The sequence below is a fragment of the Solanum lycopersicum genome, chromosome 10, assembly GCF_036512215.1.
Source record: "Solanum lycopersicum chromosome 10, SLM_r2.1".
Taxonomy (NCBI): Eukaryota; Viridiplantae; Streptophyta; class Magnoliopsida; order Solanales; family Solanaceae; genus Solanum; species Solanum lycopersicum.
This window is the reverse complement of record NC_090809.1, coordinates 60,255,132-60,271,722: the sequence shown is the minus strand read 5'-3', so window position 1 is coordinate 60,271,722 and position 16,591 is coordinate 60,255,132. Positions and strand designations below refer to the sequence as shown.

General features: G+C 25.6%; 1 protein-coding gene across 1 annotated transcript; it reads left to right on the top strand.

The window, feature by feature from the left end:
• Window positions 1–12,544: 12,544 nt before the first annotated feature.
• LOC101247174 (two-component response regulator ARR9) lies at window positions 12,545–14,765 on the top strand. Its single transcript, XM_004249190.5, has 5 exons — window positions 12,545–13,082; window positions 13,206–13,300; window positions 13,397–13,474; window positions 14,084–14,154; window positions 14,255–14,765. The coding sequence occupies exons 1-5, from the start codon at window positions 12,977–12,979 to the stop codon at window positions 14,586–14,588; spliced, it is 684 nt and encodes a 227-aa protein (XP_004249238.1). The 5' UTR covers window positions 12,545–12,976; the 3' UTR covers window positions 14,589–14,765.
• The last annotated feature ends 1,826 nt before the right edge of the window (window positions 14,766–16,591 follow it).

The window sequence follows — 16,591 nt, the reverse complement described above, 5'->3', positions numbered from 1 at the left end:
TGGAGTTTCGAAATTCAAACAAGTTTATTTTTAATCGTAAATTTTTCATATTATTTTAATTATTTTGATATAATACTTTTTACGTAGTTTACAAAAATATATAAATTTCATTTCAAAAAAAAAATGAAATTCCAGAAACAAATTTTTTATTAAACATAAATTATTTGACTTACGAAAAATGAAATGTGTCAAATAAATTGGGAGAGTGAAAGAATTAATTTTCAGAGTTTTTTTTTAGTGTTCAATAATTGGAATTATACTTTTCTAGACATGTGTTTTTTACGCGATCTTTTTCAGAGACATAAGATGGTAAATTATGTGTATTTTCATAAAATTTATCATAATGTTTAGAAATTGAAGTTCAATGCTTTTTTCAACTTATATTCTTTATTTTTTGAGTTGATTAACATGAATGATATATCCCATCAAAACATAAACATGTTTTTCACACTTATGTTTAAGATCTATAATAAATCTTATCGTATTAGGTCCATCTATTAATTCATTTACAAAATTGGATTAAGTAGGAACAATATGAAAAATATGATAACGTTTTTCTTTGTATATATAAAAGTCAAGATCCAAGTAGAATTGGTGTGATGTGTCTGAAAAATCGAAATTGATCACTTGAGAATTAATGATCGAGTGAAAAGGTCATTTTCAGATACGATTTTGTTCCTCCTTTTTATATTATTATGAAATTTATATTTTCTTTCATTTAAAAAAACTACGATAAGAATAAATTACGTTGTATATACCAAAAAATGGAATAACTAAAGTTTTGACATAATGTAGTTGTATAATTTTCCATGAAGAAATTACCATGCATGGACGTTATTTCAAAACTAAAGCTTAAAATAATTTCTAATATTTGACTTCCATATGATTACCATTTTTAAAAAATAATATGAAAGACTTTGAAAAAATATCTCTATTTATTTGGTCAATTTAATTAGTTAATAATTCACACACATGTTAATTATTTTTTTATATAGAAACAGCATCACAAAGGACTACTTTTGGGACAGTCACACATGCAATATGAATAGTCCTAATTAGGGCACATTAAATTGTGTATTATTATGTAGTGGGTACCACCTAAACAGCATAAGGTGCTACCTCCAAACAAAACCTAACTTAATATTGTTAACCTAATTAAACATACCCTTTAGTGAAATTTGAAAGGATAAGAAGGACGTTGTGGCCCAATAGTATGAAGAATAATTAAGGATATGTTTGTACGCATGGGAAAAAAATTAATAATTAAAAAAATGTAACTTTTATGCTACATAATTAATTTATTTATAATTAATTTCAATATAATAATAACAACATTGCAATATCATGATCAAATGATAAATCGAGGTCTGAGGAAGTTAACTATATATAATTATGTTATCATAGGTAAAATGCATTTTTACCATGTTATGAATTATATGAAAATATATAGAAGAAAAGTTTCAAAAATACTCTTAACTATGATGAAAATTATTAGATTCATTTTTAAACTATTGACTATTTTAAAATACTCATTTACTTGATTAAATTAAAGCTAAATATACCTTTGAACATTAGTGAAATACACTCTTAAATTTTCGTCAAGTTTAGGGGTATTGTCAACATCACTCTAGATTTTCATTAAGAACTCCATCCTACTACAAGAGTTTGAGGTCACTTGCTATGCCATGTTACATATCGGGAGTGTATCGGGGATGTATCTAAGAATAGTTAGACAAGTAAATGAGTGTTTTTAAGGTTATCAATACTCAATAATTCAGAGATGAAACTAATAATTTGTGGCAAGTTTAGGGATGCCTTTGATACTTCTTTCAGATATATAATATATTTTTAAGTGTCGATTAAAGTTCACATAACTTGAGTTTTAAGAAGTCAAATATATAACAACTAACACGAGACAAAAGAAGTAGATCAACATATCAAATTTGAATAAGCTTCCCGTAAAATTTGAGTCACGCATTACAGTGTACATTTGAAAATAACACTTTCAATATAATTCTTTTCATATCAAAATCTTAAACTTGAGATCTCTAATTTAAAATAAAACAATTTCATTATTATACCATAATCCATATTGATATCGGCTCGTTTTACTTATTTCTCACTAAAACTGACCCGTCAAAATAAGACAATAATAAAAACTTACACACACCTCTACCCCACAATAAAAGGATAAAATCTTGAGTAAATTTTTTAAATAAGTGAGACTTTGACACGTCAACGCCATAAGAAAAAAGTAAAAAAAGTAAATATTTATTATTCATACTCAATATTTATATCAGATTAATAAATATAAATTATATTTTTTCTATAGCACTATTTATATATGTAATATATACTAATAATCTAATCATGGAAAATTATATGAGTTCTTATTCTATATATTTAAAATTTAAGACTAACTATTTGATTTGATATAAACGTAGACTAACTATTTGATTTGATATAAACATAGAGTGAAAAAATATTTTAACCAAAGTTTTTTTTCTTAAGAAAAAACATATATGACCCACTATATCCGGCAAGAATCTTTTGATTAGAAAAAACCTCCCAAAACAAAATCAAAAGAATCATTTGTTTTTAAGACCAAATCCTTCTTTGGAATTAGAGATTTGGTACTTTGGGACCATCTCTTGTCCCTTTCAATTCAATTTATTATCGTGGCATCGTTTGTTTGAATATTTTATTATTATTATTATTATTATTATTATTATATAAAAATCTATGATATATGCTAGTTTAAAGTTTTAATTATCTATTTTTTAATTAATTTATTTCTATCTGACTACATAATAAAAATTACCTTAATCAATCTACACTTAATAACATAATTCTTGATTAACTTGATTGATATAATAAAATAATTGTTTATTTCCATCAAAGGTTATGTTTACCGCTCTTATTATCACAAGAGTCGATATTTCTGACTATATCTTCTTGTTACTAATTTCAAAGAAACAAACTAAATTATTATAATGATATTTTATTATAGTTGATGACTATCCTAGAAAGATCGAAATATTTTAAAAAAAACTCTTCTGTTATTTTAATTTTAATTTACAAAAAAAAGGATTGTTCTTGTTGTCTATGGTGGGGTTAGTGGTGAAAAATTAGAAAATAGGTCATTTTCCTAATAGATTATACAATATAGTCTTGAAGACCATGGAGATTTGCTTACCATAATCCCCTCATAATCATTGTAAAATTTGAAGATTTTACTGATTAGTATATACTACCTTTTCATTTCTTTTACTTCATCTACAAATGCGCAGAGATTAATTTCGAAAAGTTTCACATAAATAAAGAGTATTATTTTATCCGTCTCAAATTATTTATCATTACTTTTAAAAAATATTTTCTTAAATTATTTACCATTTGAATGAAGAAGGATTATATTTTAAAATATAATTAATGACTAAATAATTATTCTATAGACATTTATACTATTATTATTTTATTCAAGCTCTAGTTGTTAGCCCCAAACATGCCGTAAAACGGTAAAAGGAAGAATATGTGTGTCAATAGTCACACACTGATGGGCGAAAATAATAATTAATCTATTTATATGACAAGATAATAATAATTACCTCTTAGTTAATTCTTAAAATAATTATAGAAAAATACACTGATGGGCGAAAATAATAATTAATCTATTTATATGACAAGATAATAATAATTACCTCTTAGTTAATTCTTAAAATAATTATAGAAAATATTTTTCTCGTACCAAATACCTTATATGAAGTTGAAAAGAATATATATTTAATATTAATAGTTTCTAATGGATTATAATAGCCAAATAGGCATCAAATTAAAGTAAGTGGAGTTTAATTAGTTCAAAACTTAAAGTAAGTGGAGTTTAATTAGTTCAAAACTTGTAAAAAGGTATTGAAATTCTTATTGCGTTGTTTATTCAAAATGGAAGAATAGGTACTTTAAACTTTTCCACTAATTTAAAAAATTGAACCTAAACACAAATTAAAAATAGTTTTGAGTTTATATATAAAATCCAAATTCCAAAAAGATTTTCCATATGTGGAAAATCCATTAATTATTAAACAAAAAAAAGCCTCCCAAATCCCTATATAGGTCACCTTTTTTGGTCTTATCTTTTACCAAACAATAAAATATTTATTTACATTAGTTATGGCTAGTAGCACAAGTAGTTTTTTTTTATTGTTTTATATATTAAAAAAAAACCTTTTTTCTATTTTATAAGATTTCTTAATTTATAATTAGCCCACATTATCTGTCCAAATTGTATCTAATCCCAATATTTAAATAATTAAACTAATGTGGCGTTTTGCTTGATTTGGATAATCTCCAAATTAAGAGTAATATTTATATTTGCTAGTGCTTTGTGCAGTGTATCTTTTCAATAAGATTATGAAAACACTTAATTAATTTGTTAAGAGTCATATATATTGTGATAAGCACACGCTATACATATTATTACTATTAATTATAAATAAACTAAATTTTAAAGTAATCTAGTTTCTCTTCTTCTTCTTCTTTTTTTAATAAAACAAACATGTTAATTTTTAATAGTTCAATTTCATCAAAAGCACTTTAATTCTCTATATGCTCATTTTAAATTAAGATGTTTATCTCTAAATTCGAAAATTAGATAATTAAGAATATTTGCTTCCTTTCCCAACATTTGGATACTAAGGTACTTTGTTGATTGTGATTTGTGATATACCATTTCAATAGAAAAAAGAGACAAATAATTTTAATCATTTAGTGTAACTAATAATTTCAACAGCTCATAATGAATATTAAGTTCCAAGATTTTGTTTAATTTTTTTTCTATTTGTTTAAATTACAAACTGAAAATATATAATATATTCCTAAATTCCGTTTATATATATATATATATATATATATATATATATATATATATGTGCATGCATGCATGGCTATTATAATAATTATTATTATTAGGAAACTTTCACAAAAGCTATTATAATAAACTTAATTATACTCCATGGCTATTGTTTGTATATCTACTAGTTGTAGCTACAGTTTAAGATGTCTCGTTTATAAAAATTCGTGGATTTGTGTAATTTGCAGGTACATTTATATAATTCATTTATTTTTGTATAAATTTGTTTTACGAAGATCAAAAGTGTAAACAATTATACAAATTATAATATAGAAATTTCGAATCATACAAAAGTTATACAAATTATAATATACAAATTTTGAATTGTACTAACGTGCGAATTATACAAAACTAAAAAGTTGAGCCGCGTAATTATAGCTACAAGTAGTTCGTGAATTCTAATTAGGGCAAACTATAGGTATATTAATTAATTGACTAATATATATTTACTTATACGCGTAATTTTTCCTTATTATTATTATAAAAGTAATTAATTGGCTTTTCTTATTTGCATGGTCTGAGTGTATGTATATCTAATGTGTTTAGTTAGAAGGTTTATTTTTTTAATCACTATATTAATTATAATAATGTGTTCTTAACCAGTCCAATCATGTCTAATCTTGATCAAAATTAGGCTAAACAACAATGTCAAATTAATTGACATCAACCTTGTACGATTGAATCGATGTCAAATCTCAAAATGATGATTAGCCAAAATATCTAATCTTACTCAGAGTTTTGATTAGGCCAATCAAATAATCGAGTTTAAATTTTAAGTATGAAACAATTCTAATAGTGAGTACTTTTCTTTTTTTTTGCTTTTGATGAATTTTATGTTGCGCGAATTCAATTTAATCATAAAATTCTGATACAAATGTTAAACATGTGAAACTTCATTAAATGTTCAGTTGTATCATCAAATCTCAAAACAATGATTAGCCAAAATATTTAATCTTATTTAGGAGTTCTGATTAGGTCAATTAAATCATCGAATTTAAATCTTAAGTATGAAACAATCCCAATAAAGAGTACTTTTGATGAATTTTATGTTGAGCAAATTTGATATAACAAAAGTTGTGATGTGAATATTGTTGAACATGTGAAACTTTTATTATATGTTCATTTGTAAAGCAAAAATACACCTAAATAAAGGGGAAAAAAGACTATAAGTTGGGTTTTTTTGTGGATCCACAAAACATGGAAATATTGATGAAACAATATTGGTAGGGTCAAAAGTGATTATGAAAAATAGGAAGAGAAAACATGTAAGGTTCCTCAAGGGGTAGACACAATCTGCTGGAATCTATCTGTTTGCATTATTCATAATATATACTCTCCTTGTCCTAAACATGGAGGGGTAGTAGCCTAGAAAGGTCCATCCATCCACACCCCTCTACACCAACATGCCACACACGCGACTCAGAATTTTTAATAAGTGAATTAAAAATTAAGAAAAAAAATAAGATACATGAAGTATTTCGCGTTCATGATATAAACATGAGTAACCTACAAAGTTCCACCCCCGCCCCAACACTCCATACACGCAATTCAGAATTTTTAGTAAGTGAACTCAAAGAATAAGCAGAAAAAAAAGATAATTGATTATATAAAATATTCCACGTTCATGCAATATTCTAGGTAGGGCTATACTCTAAGAGGCATAACGTAGATACTATATCATGATATAAGTATCAATAATTGATTTTACATACCAGTCATAATTTTTAATTAGGGGATTCAAAGAATAGAAAATAGAAGATTATTAGTTAGATGAAGTGTGTGTATATATTACATTATGATATAAATATTAGTAGTTGATTTCACGCACGAGTTGAAATTTTCAATAAACAGATTAAAAGGGGAAAAGAAAAAAAGATAATAGGTTGCACTACAAGAAAAATATGAGATACATGAGGATTTTCATGGATTAATATGAAAATTCACAGAAAACTTACTTTTCTACAAATTTTCATACTAATTTCTAAAAAAATCTGCATGTAATTTACAATTTTCTTTTAGTGTTGTATGAAGCATTTCGTATTCATACCATATCCAAGTTAGGGCGACAATCTAAAAAGAGCATAAGTAGATATCATATATGATACAAATATCAATAGATGATTTTATGACTCAAATTTATAAGTTATAATTTACAAGAAAATAATTTTACTGTAACTTTGAGATTTCTAACTTTTTAAAGCGGAATGAAAGAATATTATATGCTAATTAAAAATTTCTTTTTCTCTCTTTGTATATAACCCCACTTCCCAACCTTACAAGTTACAACCCCACTCCATGTAGAGAAAAATGCTAAAAAAAAATTTAAATATTTTGTACATATCCACTTTATATTTAAGTTTGTAATCTTCACATTACCCTAGTTGTTTGGCTTTTGTCTAATGATAATATAATTATTCATATTTTTTTGAGGGATTTGAGTCAATAATTTATCTTCAAAGCATATATAGAGTATATTTCTGATGATATATACAATTATATATGTGTAACTCAATTGATTATTTGGATATATAACAACTTGGATAGGAATACAAAATTGAATTTTTTTTTTTTTTTTCTAATTATAATCGCAATTTAAATTAAAAATTACAAAAATAACCTGTAAAAGTTTTTCAAATTTCAAAAAAATTCGAAACTATATTTCAATTTTTCTTTAAAAAAAATATACATGACCAAATGGACAATATACTATATCATTAAATCACATGACTCTTGAAAAAAAGAAGTAGAAATATTATCATACCCTTTGTTTTGTGATATGATATGAATGGAGGAGCTATATACTTTATTTTTTTTATTCAAGAAAAACTATATAATAAATATTTTTGGATTTAAGCAAGACAGGATATTCAATTTATGATTTTAGGAGTGTGGATTAAGTGAGACAGGTTGTACCAGACAATATATGATGCGTTTGGGAATCTTTATTCATAGACACATATACTATTTACGATCTTTGGTACATGTTGTACATGAATCATGTGAGTTTTCTAGAATATCGTGTTCGTAATTTTTAATTATTTCGTTTCGTTTTAATTTATTAATTTATTAGATTGATTTTAGTTTTGATACGAAATTTAAATAGTGTTAAGATTTTTGAATCACGTGAATTTAAAATGAAGATATATGGAATGTATCGAGATGTTCTTTAATTTTATAGTCTTAAACATTTTATGAAGAAAGTTGAGAATGAAAAAGTTGTTAAAAAATGGGAAAGATGTTTGTTTTGTATAGATTAAAAAGAAAAAAAGACAAATAAATTGAATCAAAGAGTTTATCAAGTTATCATTTATGGAGTTGCTTTGATAAGAAACGGTTAATGACTTTTTATGTTAAAATTTTTAATGTAAATTTAAATTAGTTAGTTAAATCTCGACGTGAATATCGAATTTTAGTGAAAAGATAAAAAATATACTGAATTTGCTAGTGATTTCAATTTAAGTATAACTTATTTGACTAAGAAACATAATTTTTTTGGTAATATTTTGGTAATATTGAATAAATACAAATAGTAATTTGATTAAATTTAGTGTTGCTTTATCCCTACTAATAAGATAACTCATTCCTCACGTAGTTAAATAATAGGATCAGAATTAATTTTTTCTCAATAAAATAACTAAAACGACAAAAATGCTCTTGAGGTCCTTAATCTTTTTTTTAAAAAAAACTAATTAATAAGAGGCTTTTTATAAATAAATATTTTAATTTTAATTTTGAAATTATGTAATACATGTTACTTTAACATAAATAAAAATAAGAAATAATACAATTAATAATAACATAAATAAAAACAATCAATAAGAAATAACACAATTAATTCAACATAAATAATCTTTAAATCAAATAATCTCTTATGTTATTTATGCAGTCAAGTAAAACTTTCAAAACTTGTAATTTTAAACGTATTATAATATTTGTATAACTATAAACCCACTCATTAAATATAAAATGAAAAGTAAGTTAAAATATTTGTAAATAAAAAAAATTAAAACGAATTAAATCGGATAGAATACTAATAACTACTCAATAAATCAGAAGGTATTAAGAGTGTGCTTCAATTAGTGTAATTCTTTTTAATAATATTAAATCATTTTCAACATTAGTAATTAGAAGTAAATACTCATAATAAATGAAATAAAAAACTTAGCAATTAAGTTAAGATAAATAAGCTATAGCATGTTAAATTTTTATACTTATAAAAGTAAAAATTGACAGTTATGGGCCTTCATATTTTGAAGAATCTTATGTAGGTCCCTATATGATGTTATATTTTCTTTTTTCTATTTTAAATCTTCTTGCATGACCAAATCCTTTTTTTTTCCTTTTCTATGGTCAAAAAGTCTTGTCTCTTTTATTCTCTATCCAATTAATACCAGTTTGAACAAATGATAACATAATCGAGTAAAAAATTTTTATTAAAAAAGTTTAAAATAATAAAATTAAAAATTAATGCCAACTATATGTACAAGTTCCTAACTAGTTTAGTCTCTATATATCAATAAAAAGTATTTATATTTGATATTTATTTATCATCTATCAAACATAATTGAGTCAAAATTTTTATTAAACAAATTTAAAATAATGAAATTAAAGTTGATGCCAACTATATGTACAAGTTCCTAACTAGTTTGGCTTTATATATCAATAAAAAATATTTATAATTAATATTTATTTATCATCTATCAAACATAGAGTCAGAATTTTTATTAAAAAAATTTAAAATAATGAAATTAAAATTTAATGCCAACTATATGTACAAGTTCCTAACTAGTTTAGTTTTTATATATCAATAAAAAATTATTTATATTTCATATTTATTTATCATCTATCAAATTGTTGTAAAGTTCTATGATATCCATGGGATACATCTCATAACAATAAAAATACATCATTTATCTTCCACTTTCGTTGCAATTTCATTATGACTATTTAATTTATTACTTTTCAAATACAAAATTGATAATATCTAGGTAATAATTTTGAAATCCATTTTAATAATTTAGTAAGTATTCTGTATCAATACCACTTATTTTGTACGGATTGTGGAATAATTTTAGGCAAAACATGTGGTGAGAATCTTTGATTTTCATATCCAAATATTGATAGGAGTTTGCAATTTAAATTTTGTAAATAGTAATTTTTTGTGTTATTTGAGTTTCATATCGAGTCATAATATCATACATCATATAGCAAAAAAAAAATTGAACTAGTTTATTAAGGTTTTATGTTAGTCAAATTCATTAAACTAAGATTTTGAGTTTAAGATTATTCTGCAATCATTATTTGATATTTATATTTTTGTATATGCACTGAGAAAAAAGGATTTCAATAAGCTTTGAAGTTTAAAGAAATTTATGAATTTCTTTTAAGCTATTAGACGAGCGAAATTAAATTTTTCTCAACAAGATAATGAATTTAAGATTAATTATTAAATCGAACATGAAAAATCATCGACAAATGAGAAGATAGGCCAGACAAATTAGTCATTCTAAAATTTTACAAATCTTTCAAAATCTCTCTAATTAATTTGAAGGTAATCATAAAATCATCTAAATTTGTAACAATTATTTTTGCGTATCCACCAGAGTAGGTCGCCTAGCCTATATTATCTCAATTCTCAACTAATGAATCTCCCAAATTTATAGGCCAATAAATAAGAATTAATGTAAGTCACCAAATATCTTTAATTAAACCAACAAATTTGTGTGCTTGCACATGTTATTTAATCTCCCCTTAATTAAATTGCATTATTAGTGGTACTATATCAACTAACCTATGATGCTTTAAATAGTGAACAACATAATGTAAGTGGATCAAATCAAGTGGGATTCACCTTTATGAGATTACTAAATAGTCTGTTCGTTTCTTTTTATAAATAGTTAATTTATAATATTAGTTATTTTATAAAATTAATGTATAAATCAAAATATTGTTCTTTTTTATTTATCTTGTGAATTATTAGTCTTGAAAATATACATTTGATCAACTTTGAAAAGTTAAGTAAATGATTCATATTCATTAGTTAAATTAATTAAAAATAAATTAATTCATATTCATTGATTGAAAATTTAAATTTTTTTAAAAATAAAGGGATAATGCCCAAGTACCCCCTCAACCTATGCCCGAAATCTCAGAGACACACTTATACTATACTAAGGTCCTATTACCCCTGAACTTATTTTATTAATAATTTTTTACCCCTTTTTAGCTTACGTGGCACTATCTTGTGGGCCCAACCATAGTTGACTTTTTCTTTCGAACTAGTGCCACGTAGGCTAAAAAGGGGTAGAAAATTACATTTAAAATAAGTTCAGGGGGTAATAGGACCTTAGTATAGTATAAGTGTGTCTCTGAGATTTCAGGCATAGGTTGAGGGGGTACTTGGGTATTTTCCCAAAAATAAATTTAGAAAGGTAAAGTTATATCATTTCTTAATGCGAGTACAAAATAAAAAAGTGTCGTATAAAAAATAACAGAAAAAACAATAATTTTAATGCTAAATAAAAACACTAATTAGGGGCGGACTTAGCTTAGAAATTAGCGCTCTATAAATTTACACAAATTCATTTATTTCTATCGAGACGTTGTACATAAATTAGTTTTTAAAATCAAATATCTATAAATATTTAATTGTTAACTTATAGGCTGGCTCTTCAATTTGTATTTATCATCGATAAACATAAAGAAATTTTACATTGTTATTCTAGTATTCGGTGTAACCTCTAATAGTAGATATATTGTCAAAGGATGGATTCATAGGGTATATCATAATTTGCATAAATTTTAAAGTTTTTTTGCAAAATTAACCATTGTACTTGCATACTTTTTAAAATTGATATAATATTATCTACTTAGCGTTCATAGGCGAAAAGGTTGGATAGTAATTTGGTCGAATGGTGAGGAGTATAGATCCATTCTTACATGATACATTGTTTTTATTTAAAATTACAGATTTATTATGTTGTATATTATATTATTATTATTATTGTAATAATAATAATAACGATATATTTAGTGTAATTTATGAATGAGATATTAGGAAGAGATATAGAATATATGCAGAGTTTATCATTACGTCATAGAGAATTCCGAAGGACTCTTGATCACTCAAATACAATAAATTAATGTAATTATAAAAAACAAATGACAATAGAAAGCAAAAACAAGAGATCATAAGAAAAAAATAAAGCTAACGCTATAACCGATAACTACAACCAAACCTAAATACATCGAAAAATAAAACAACACTTCATTATCTACTAATCTTGTATTTCAATATATGACTTTCATTCCATCTTATCAAATATATTATCATTGCACATAAATTAAAGTTTATACTTTTTATTATTTTTTAACATTTGATAAAATTGTTTCAATAAAAATATTTTTTTAAAAAAAAATATTACACTTTTGTACCACCTTGCACCTGCTCAAGATATGGTAATCACACAAGATTTTCACACCAGGAAAAAGGTATCACTGCTGACATCACCTGTATCTTTTGGGTGGATTTGGTGGGTCCCACTTCCCCCCCACTCCACCCCCCTACCCCTCCACCTTCCAAAATACCCTGACCCCCACTTTCCCTTTTTCCTCTAAAAACTTATTTTCCTTTCAATATTTATACCATACTTTTTTCCATTACAATATTTATACAAACAATAACTCAAATCTTCAAGAATCATTTTTCCCATCACCCAATACATTATAAGTATCAAAACCCATATTTCCAAATTTTTAAAAAATTAAAAAAAAATCACCCTTTTTTTAAAAAAATCAGATTTTCCCATTGCTTGCCTTGTAATTCAAAAAAAAAAAAAATCTTGGAAATTTGGGGAGATTTGGTCAGATCTTGCTTTGTGAGTTGTGGAGATTTTGTTTGCTATTTTACTTCTATACAAAGGCAAAAACTTTTCCTCTTTTTTTCTCCAACAAACTCATCTTCTTTTCTTTTTCAAAGAATCCCATCAAAGAAAAAAAAACCTAACTTTTTCTTTTTTTTTTCTTCTTTTAAAGATCTGTTTTTTTTTTCTTTTTGGTGAAAAAATTGTAACAATGGGAATGGCTGCTGTTGAGTCTCAGTTTCATGTTTTAGCTGTTGATGACAGTGTTATTGACAGAAAACTCATTGAGATGTTGTTAAAAACCTCTGCTTGTCAAGGTACTTTCTTGATTTTGATATTAGGATTTTGAGTTTATGAATTTGGAATTTTGCTTTTTGCAATTTTGTACTCGTTAATTAGTTGAGTGAGCATATGAGATATTAACTCGATTGTTGATGCAGTTACAACAGTAGATTCTGGAAGTAAAGCTTTAGAATTTCTTGGTTTACAAGAAAATGACAAGAATCAAACTTGTGTTTCTCTTGATAATCATCAGGTAATATTTTAATTAATTTCATTTGATGGAACTATTTTTTATGAATTTTTAGCTGAAAAAATTAAGTTTTTTTTCTTCTGTTTGTTGAATTTGCAGGAAGCTGAAATTAATCTTATTATAACTGATTACTGTATGCCTGGGATGACTGGCTATGATTTGCTTAAGAAAATTAAGGTATCTTTTTGTTCTTGTAAATTAGTTTATTTAGAACATAATTTTACTCATTTATGTTGATTGGGGTATTATAAAAATCTAATCTTTTTTTAAACCCAAGTGTGGTTTATTCAATTTTACCCAACAAACATAAGTTTTGGCATTGTAAAAATTTGATCTTTTTGTGTGTAAGGGGCTTCTCTTAGTTATATACTGTTTGGGATCCTATTTTTGAGTTTGTATTTATAAGGTGATCCTTATCGTAACTAGGAAAGTTGCCTCTAGGAAGTCAAGGGTTCGTGCTGTGGAAACAACTTCGATGAGGTGTACAATAGATCCTATGTTCTTGCCCTTTTATGTTTCTCTTTGTATTTAGAGAAGGTGAGTCTTAGCGTAACTAGGAAAGTTGCCTCCACGTGACTAAGAAGTCACACAAGTTTCGAGATGTGAAAACAATCTCTTGGGGATGGCCAAAGAGTTGCGGATTTCGACAACCAATTTGAGCTTATCGAGGAGATGAAAATGCAGAAATGTCTTACGCCCTAGCCCTTCTATGTTGCTCTTTGTATCTAGATCTAGTGTCTAATTATTGGACCAATTTTGGTTAATTTACAGTTTCTTTTGGAACAGGAATCTGCATCTCTGAGGAACATACCAGTAGTGATTATGTCATCTGAAAATGTTCCTTCAAGAATCAGTAGGTAAGAAGAGAACAATCAAATTCATCCGACTCGAACATGTGACCTATAGGTCGATAACTTTACTCTTGTTTCAAGACTGATTGGATTGATTGATTTACAGATGCTTAGAAGAAGGGGCAGAGGAATTTTTCTTGAAGCCAGTAAGATTATCAGATGTTAATAAACTTAAACCTCATATGATGAAAACCAAATGTAAAAGCCCCCAACAACAACAAAAACAAGAAGCTGAGATAATTGTGACACAAGACAATCAAGAATCAATAGACACAACATATGTTGTTCCATCACAACAAAATCAAGAATCAGACAACATAGTACAACAACAACAACAGAAATCACAAGACAATAGTAACAACAACAAGAGAAAGGCCATAGAAGAAAATCTATCATCAGACAGAACAAGACAAAGATTGAGTAGCCTTACTGCTATCTAATCTAATGAATGATGCATATACTATAGTTTTTCACTTTTTTTTTCCTTCACAAAGTTGCTAAAGTAACATTTTTTAGGTTAATTCTTTTTTTATTTTTTTCTTGGGTTTTTGTTATATAATGTTTTCTTGTTACTTACATAGCTTGGATAATACAAATATTAATGTTGACATGTAAAAGGTCTATTATACACATTTCACATGAAAAAAAATTCTGCTAGTTTTGTTTAGGCTAATCTAAGGAGGAATTACATCAATTGTCTTTTTTGTTTTTGTATATAGACAAATGGTATATGACTTCTTTCACCTCAATTTAAAGATTTTTTTTTTCTTTTTGCGCCTTACAATTTTTAACCAGAGTTCTAATACCTCCTTAACGTGTTAGAAGTAGTGAAATTATGTTCCCCTTTGACTAGTTTCATGGTGGAGTAGGGTCATTTGTTTACAAGAGGAATGTGAAAAAGAACTTTGAGATATTAATTTCTTACAAGAATTAGTACTAACTTTGACTATTAAAGTTCTCTAAAGTGATTAGCTTCCTCAAAATCTTCTTTTTTATATAAGAAAGATTTTGGGTTAACTTTTCAAGATAGCTATTGATTTGTTGAAACAGTTGTTTGCTTTTCTTTGTATGGTTGAAATAATACCTCTTTTTTTTTTTTTTTTTTGCCTTTTTCTTCTAATGGATTATCACATATTATAGTCAAATGAAATTGAAAATACTTTTCTTTCTTAATTAAGAAAAAAGTGATGTCTTAAAAATGCTTATAAGTCATATCGCCTTAATTATAAAATTGACTACTCATCGAAATTGAAAGACACTTGTCATAAAAGATAATAACTCTTTTATTACTGATGAATAAAACTTTTTTACACGTAATTGCTGAATGTTTAACCTTAAAGCATTTGGATATTGAACAATATTAAAAAAATAAATAAAAATTCATATATCTTGTTTATTTTGTCTAAGAAAGTGTTTTAGCTATATCAAAATCCCCATTTCTTTAAAGAAGAATGATTTTGGATAAGTTTTGCTTTGGATGGTTGAAAATAATGGCCTCTTTTTCCTTTTCTTTTTTTCGTAAAGATGATTTGATGCTAGAGTCAAATAGAATTGATGTTTTTATAATCTTTTTTATTTATATAAATGAGGTGACATTTTGAAATTGTGGTTAGATCATAAAATGAGTTGTTTATCGATTAAGAAGATGATAGGATAATCTTATGAGTAGTAGCGAAGTTAAAAATTACAAAACAAAATTGTGTAATTCAGCATTTGAATTTGAAACTTCTTCATTCAAATGGATCAAAGTCAATTTTTTTGTTAAAAGTGTCCAGCTTTAAAACGTATATTCTATAAATATAAAATTTGAAATATTTATACAATCTAATTTTCCGATGAAAAATGTCCACTTGAACACCTATAGTTCCGCCCATGCGTCTAAGTGGTAATCTTTTTGTATTTATGATAAAAAAAAAAAACAAATTTAAAAGAATTGATCAAACAATCTTTTGTTTAGTGGGCCTTATTGTTTGTTATGGGCCCTAAATGACTCTGGCTATGTCATAATCTTTTGGGCTTTACACTTTTCATGTCACTATGGGCTCAGATAAGTCCATTATTTGCATCTTGAGCTACAAAATTTAGAATTTTTTTAAAAATTCGAGGAATTGGAACAGATAGACAATTGTTTCATACAATTGGCAACATATATTTCAATATTAATTAGCAATTAATAAATCAAAAAAAAATGAGCAAATTATAAGAATAGAAACATATAAATCATATTAGCGATCTATAACTATATTTTTGTTATTTACGCTCCAACAAGCTATATTTGTTATGGAGCATATGATTTGCAGGCATTTTATTTGTATAAAATCGCAACAACTATATATTTATATGATTATATAATTGTATATATTGTGTTCGTATTGTGTATAATTTGTGTTTGAATAAAGCGAGAAAGAGAGAAAGACAAAGGAGAACTGAACCCATGGGAGAG

Coding starts and splice junctions, on each gene's coding strand:
- LOC101247174 (XM_004249190.5), top strand. CDS start 12,977: ATGGGAATGGCTGCTGTTGAGTCTCAGTTTCATGTTTTAGCTGTTGAT. Junction 13,083..13,205: donor AAAAACCTCTGCTTGTCAAG/GTACTTTCTTGA, acceptor TTGTTGATGCAG/TTACAACAGTAGATTCTGGA. Junction 13,475..14,083: donor ATTTGCTTAAGAAAATTAAG/GTATCTTTTTGT, acceptor CTTTTGGAACAG/GAATCTGCATCTCTGAGGAA.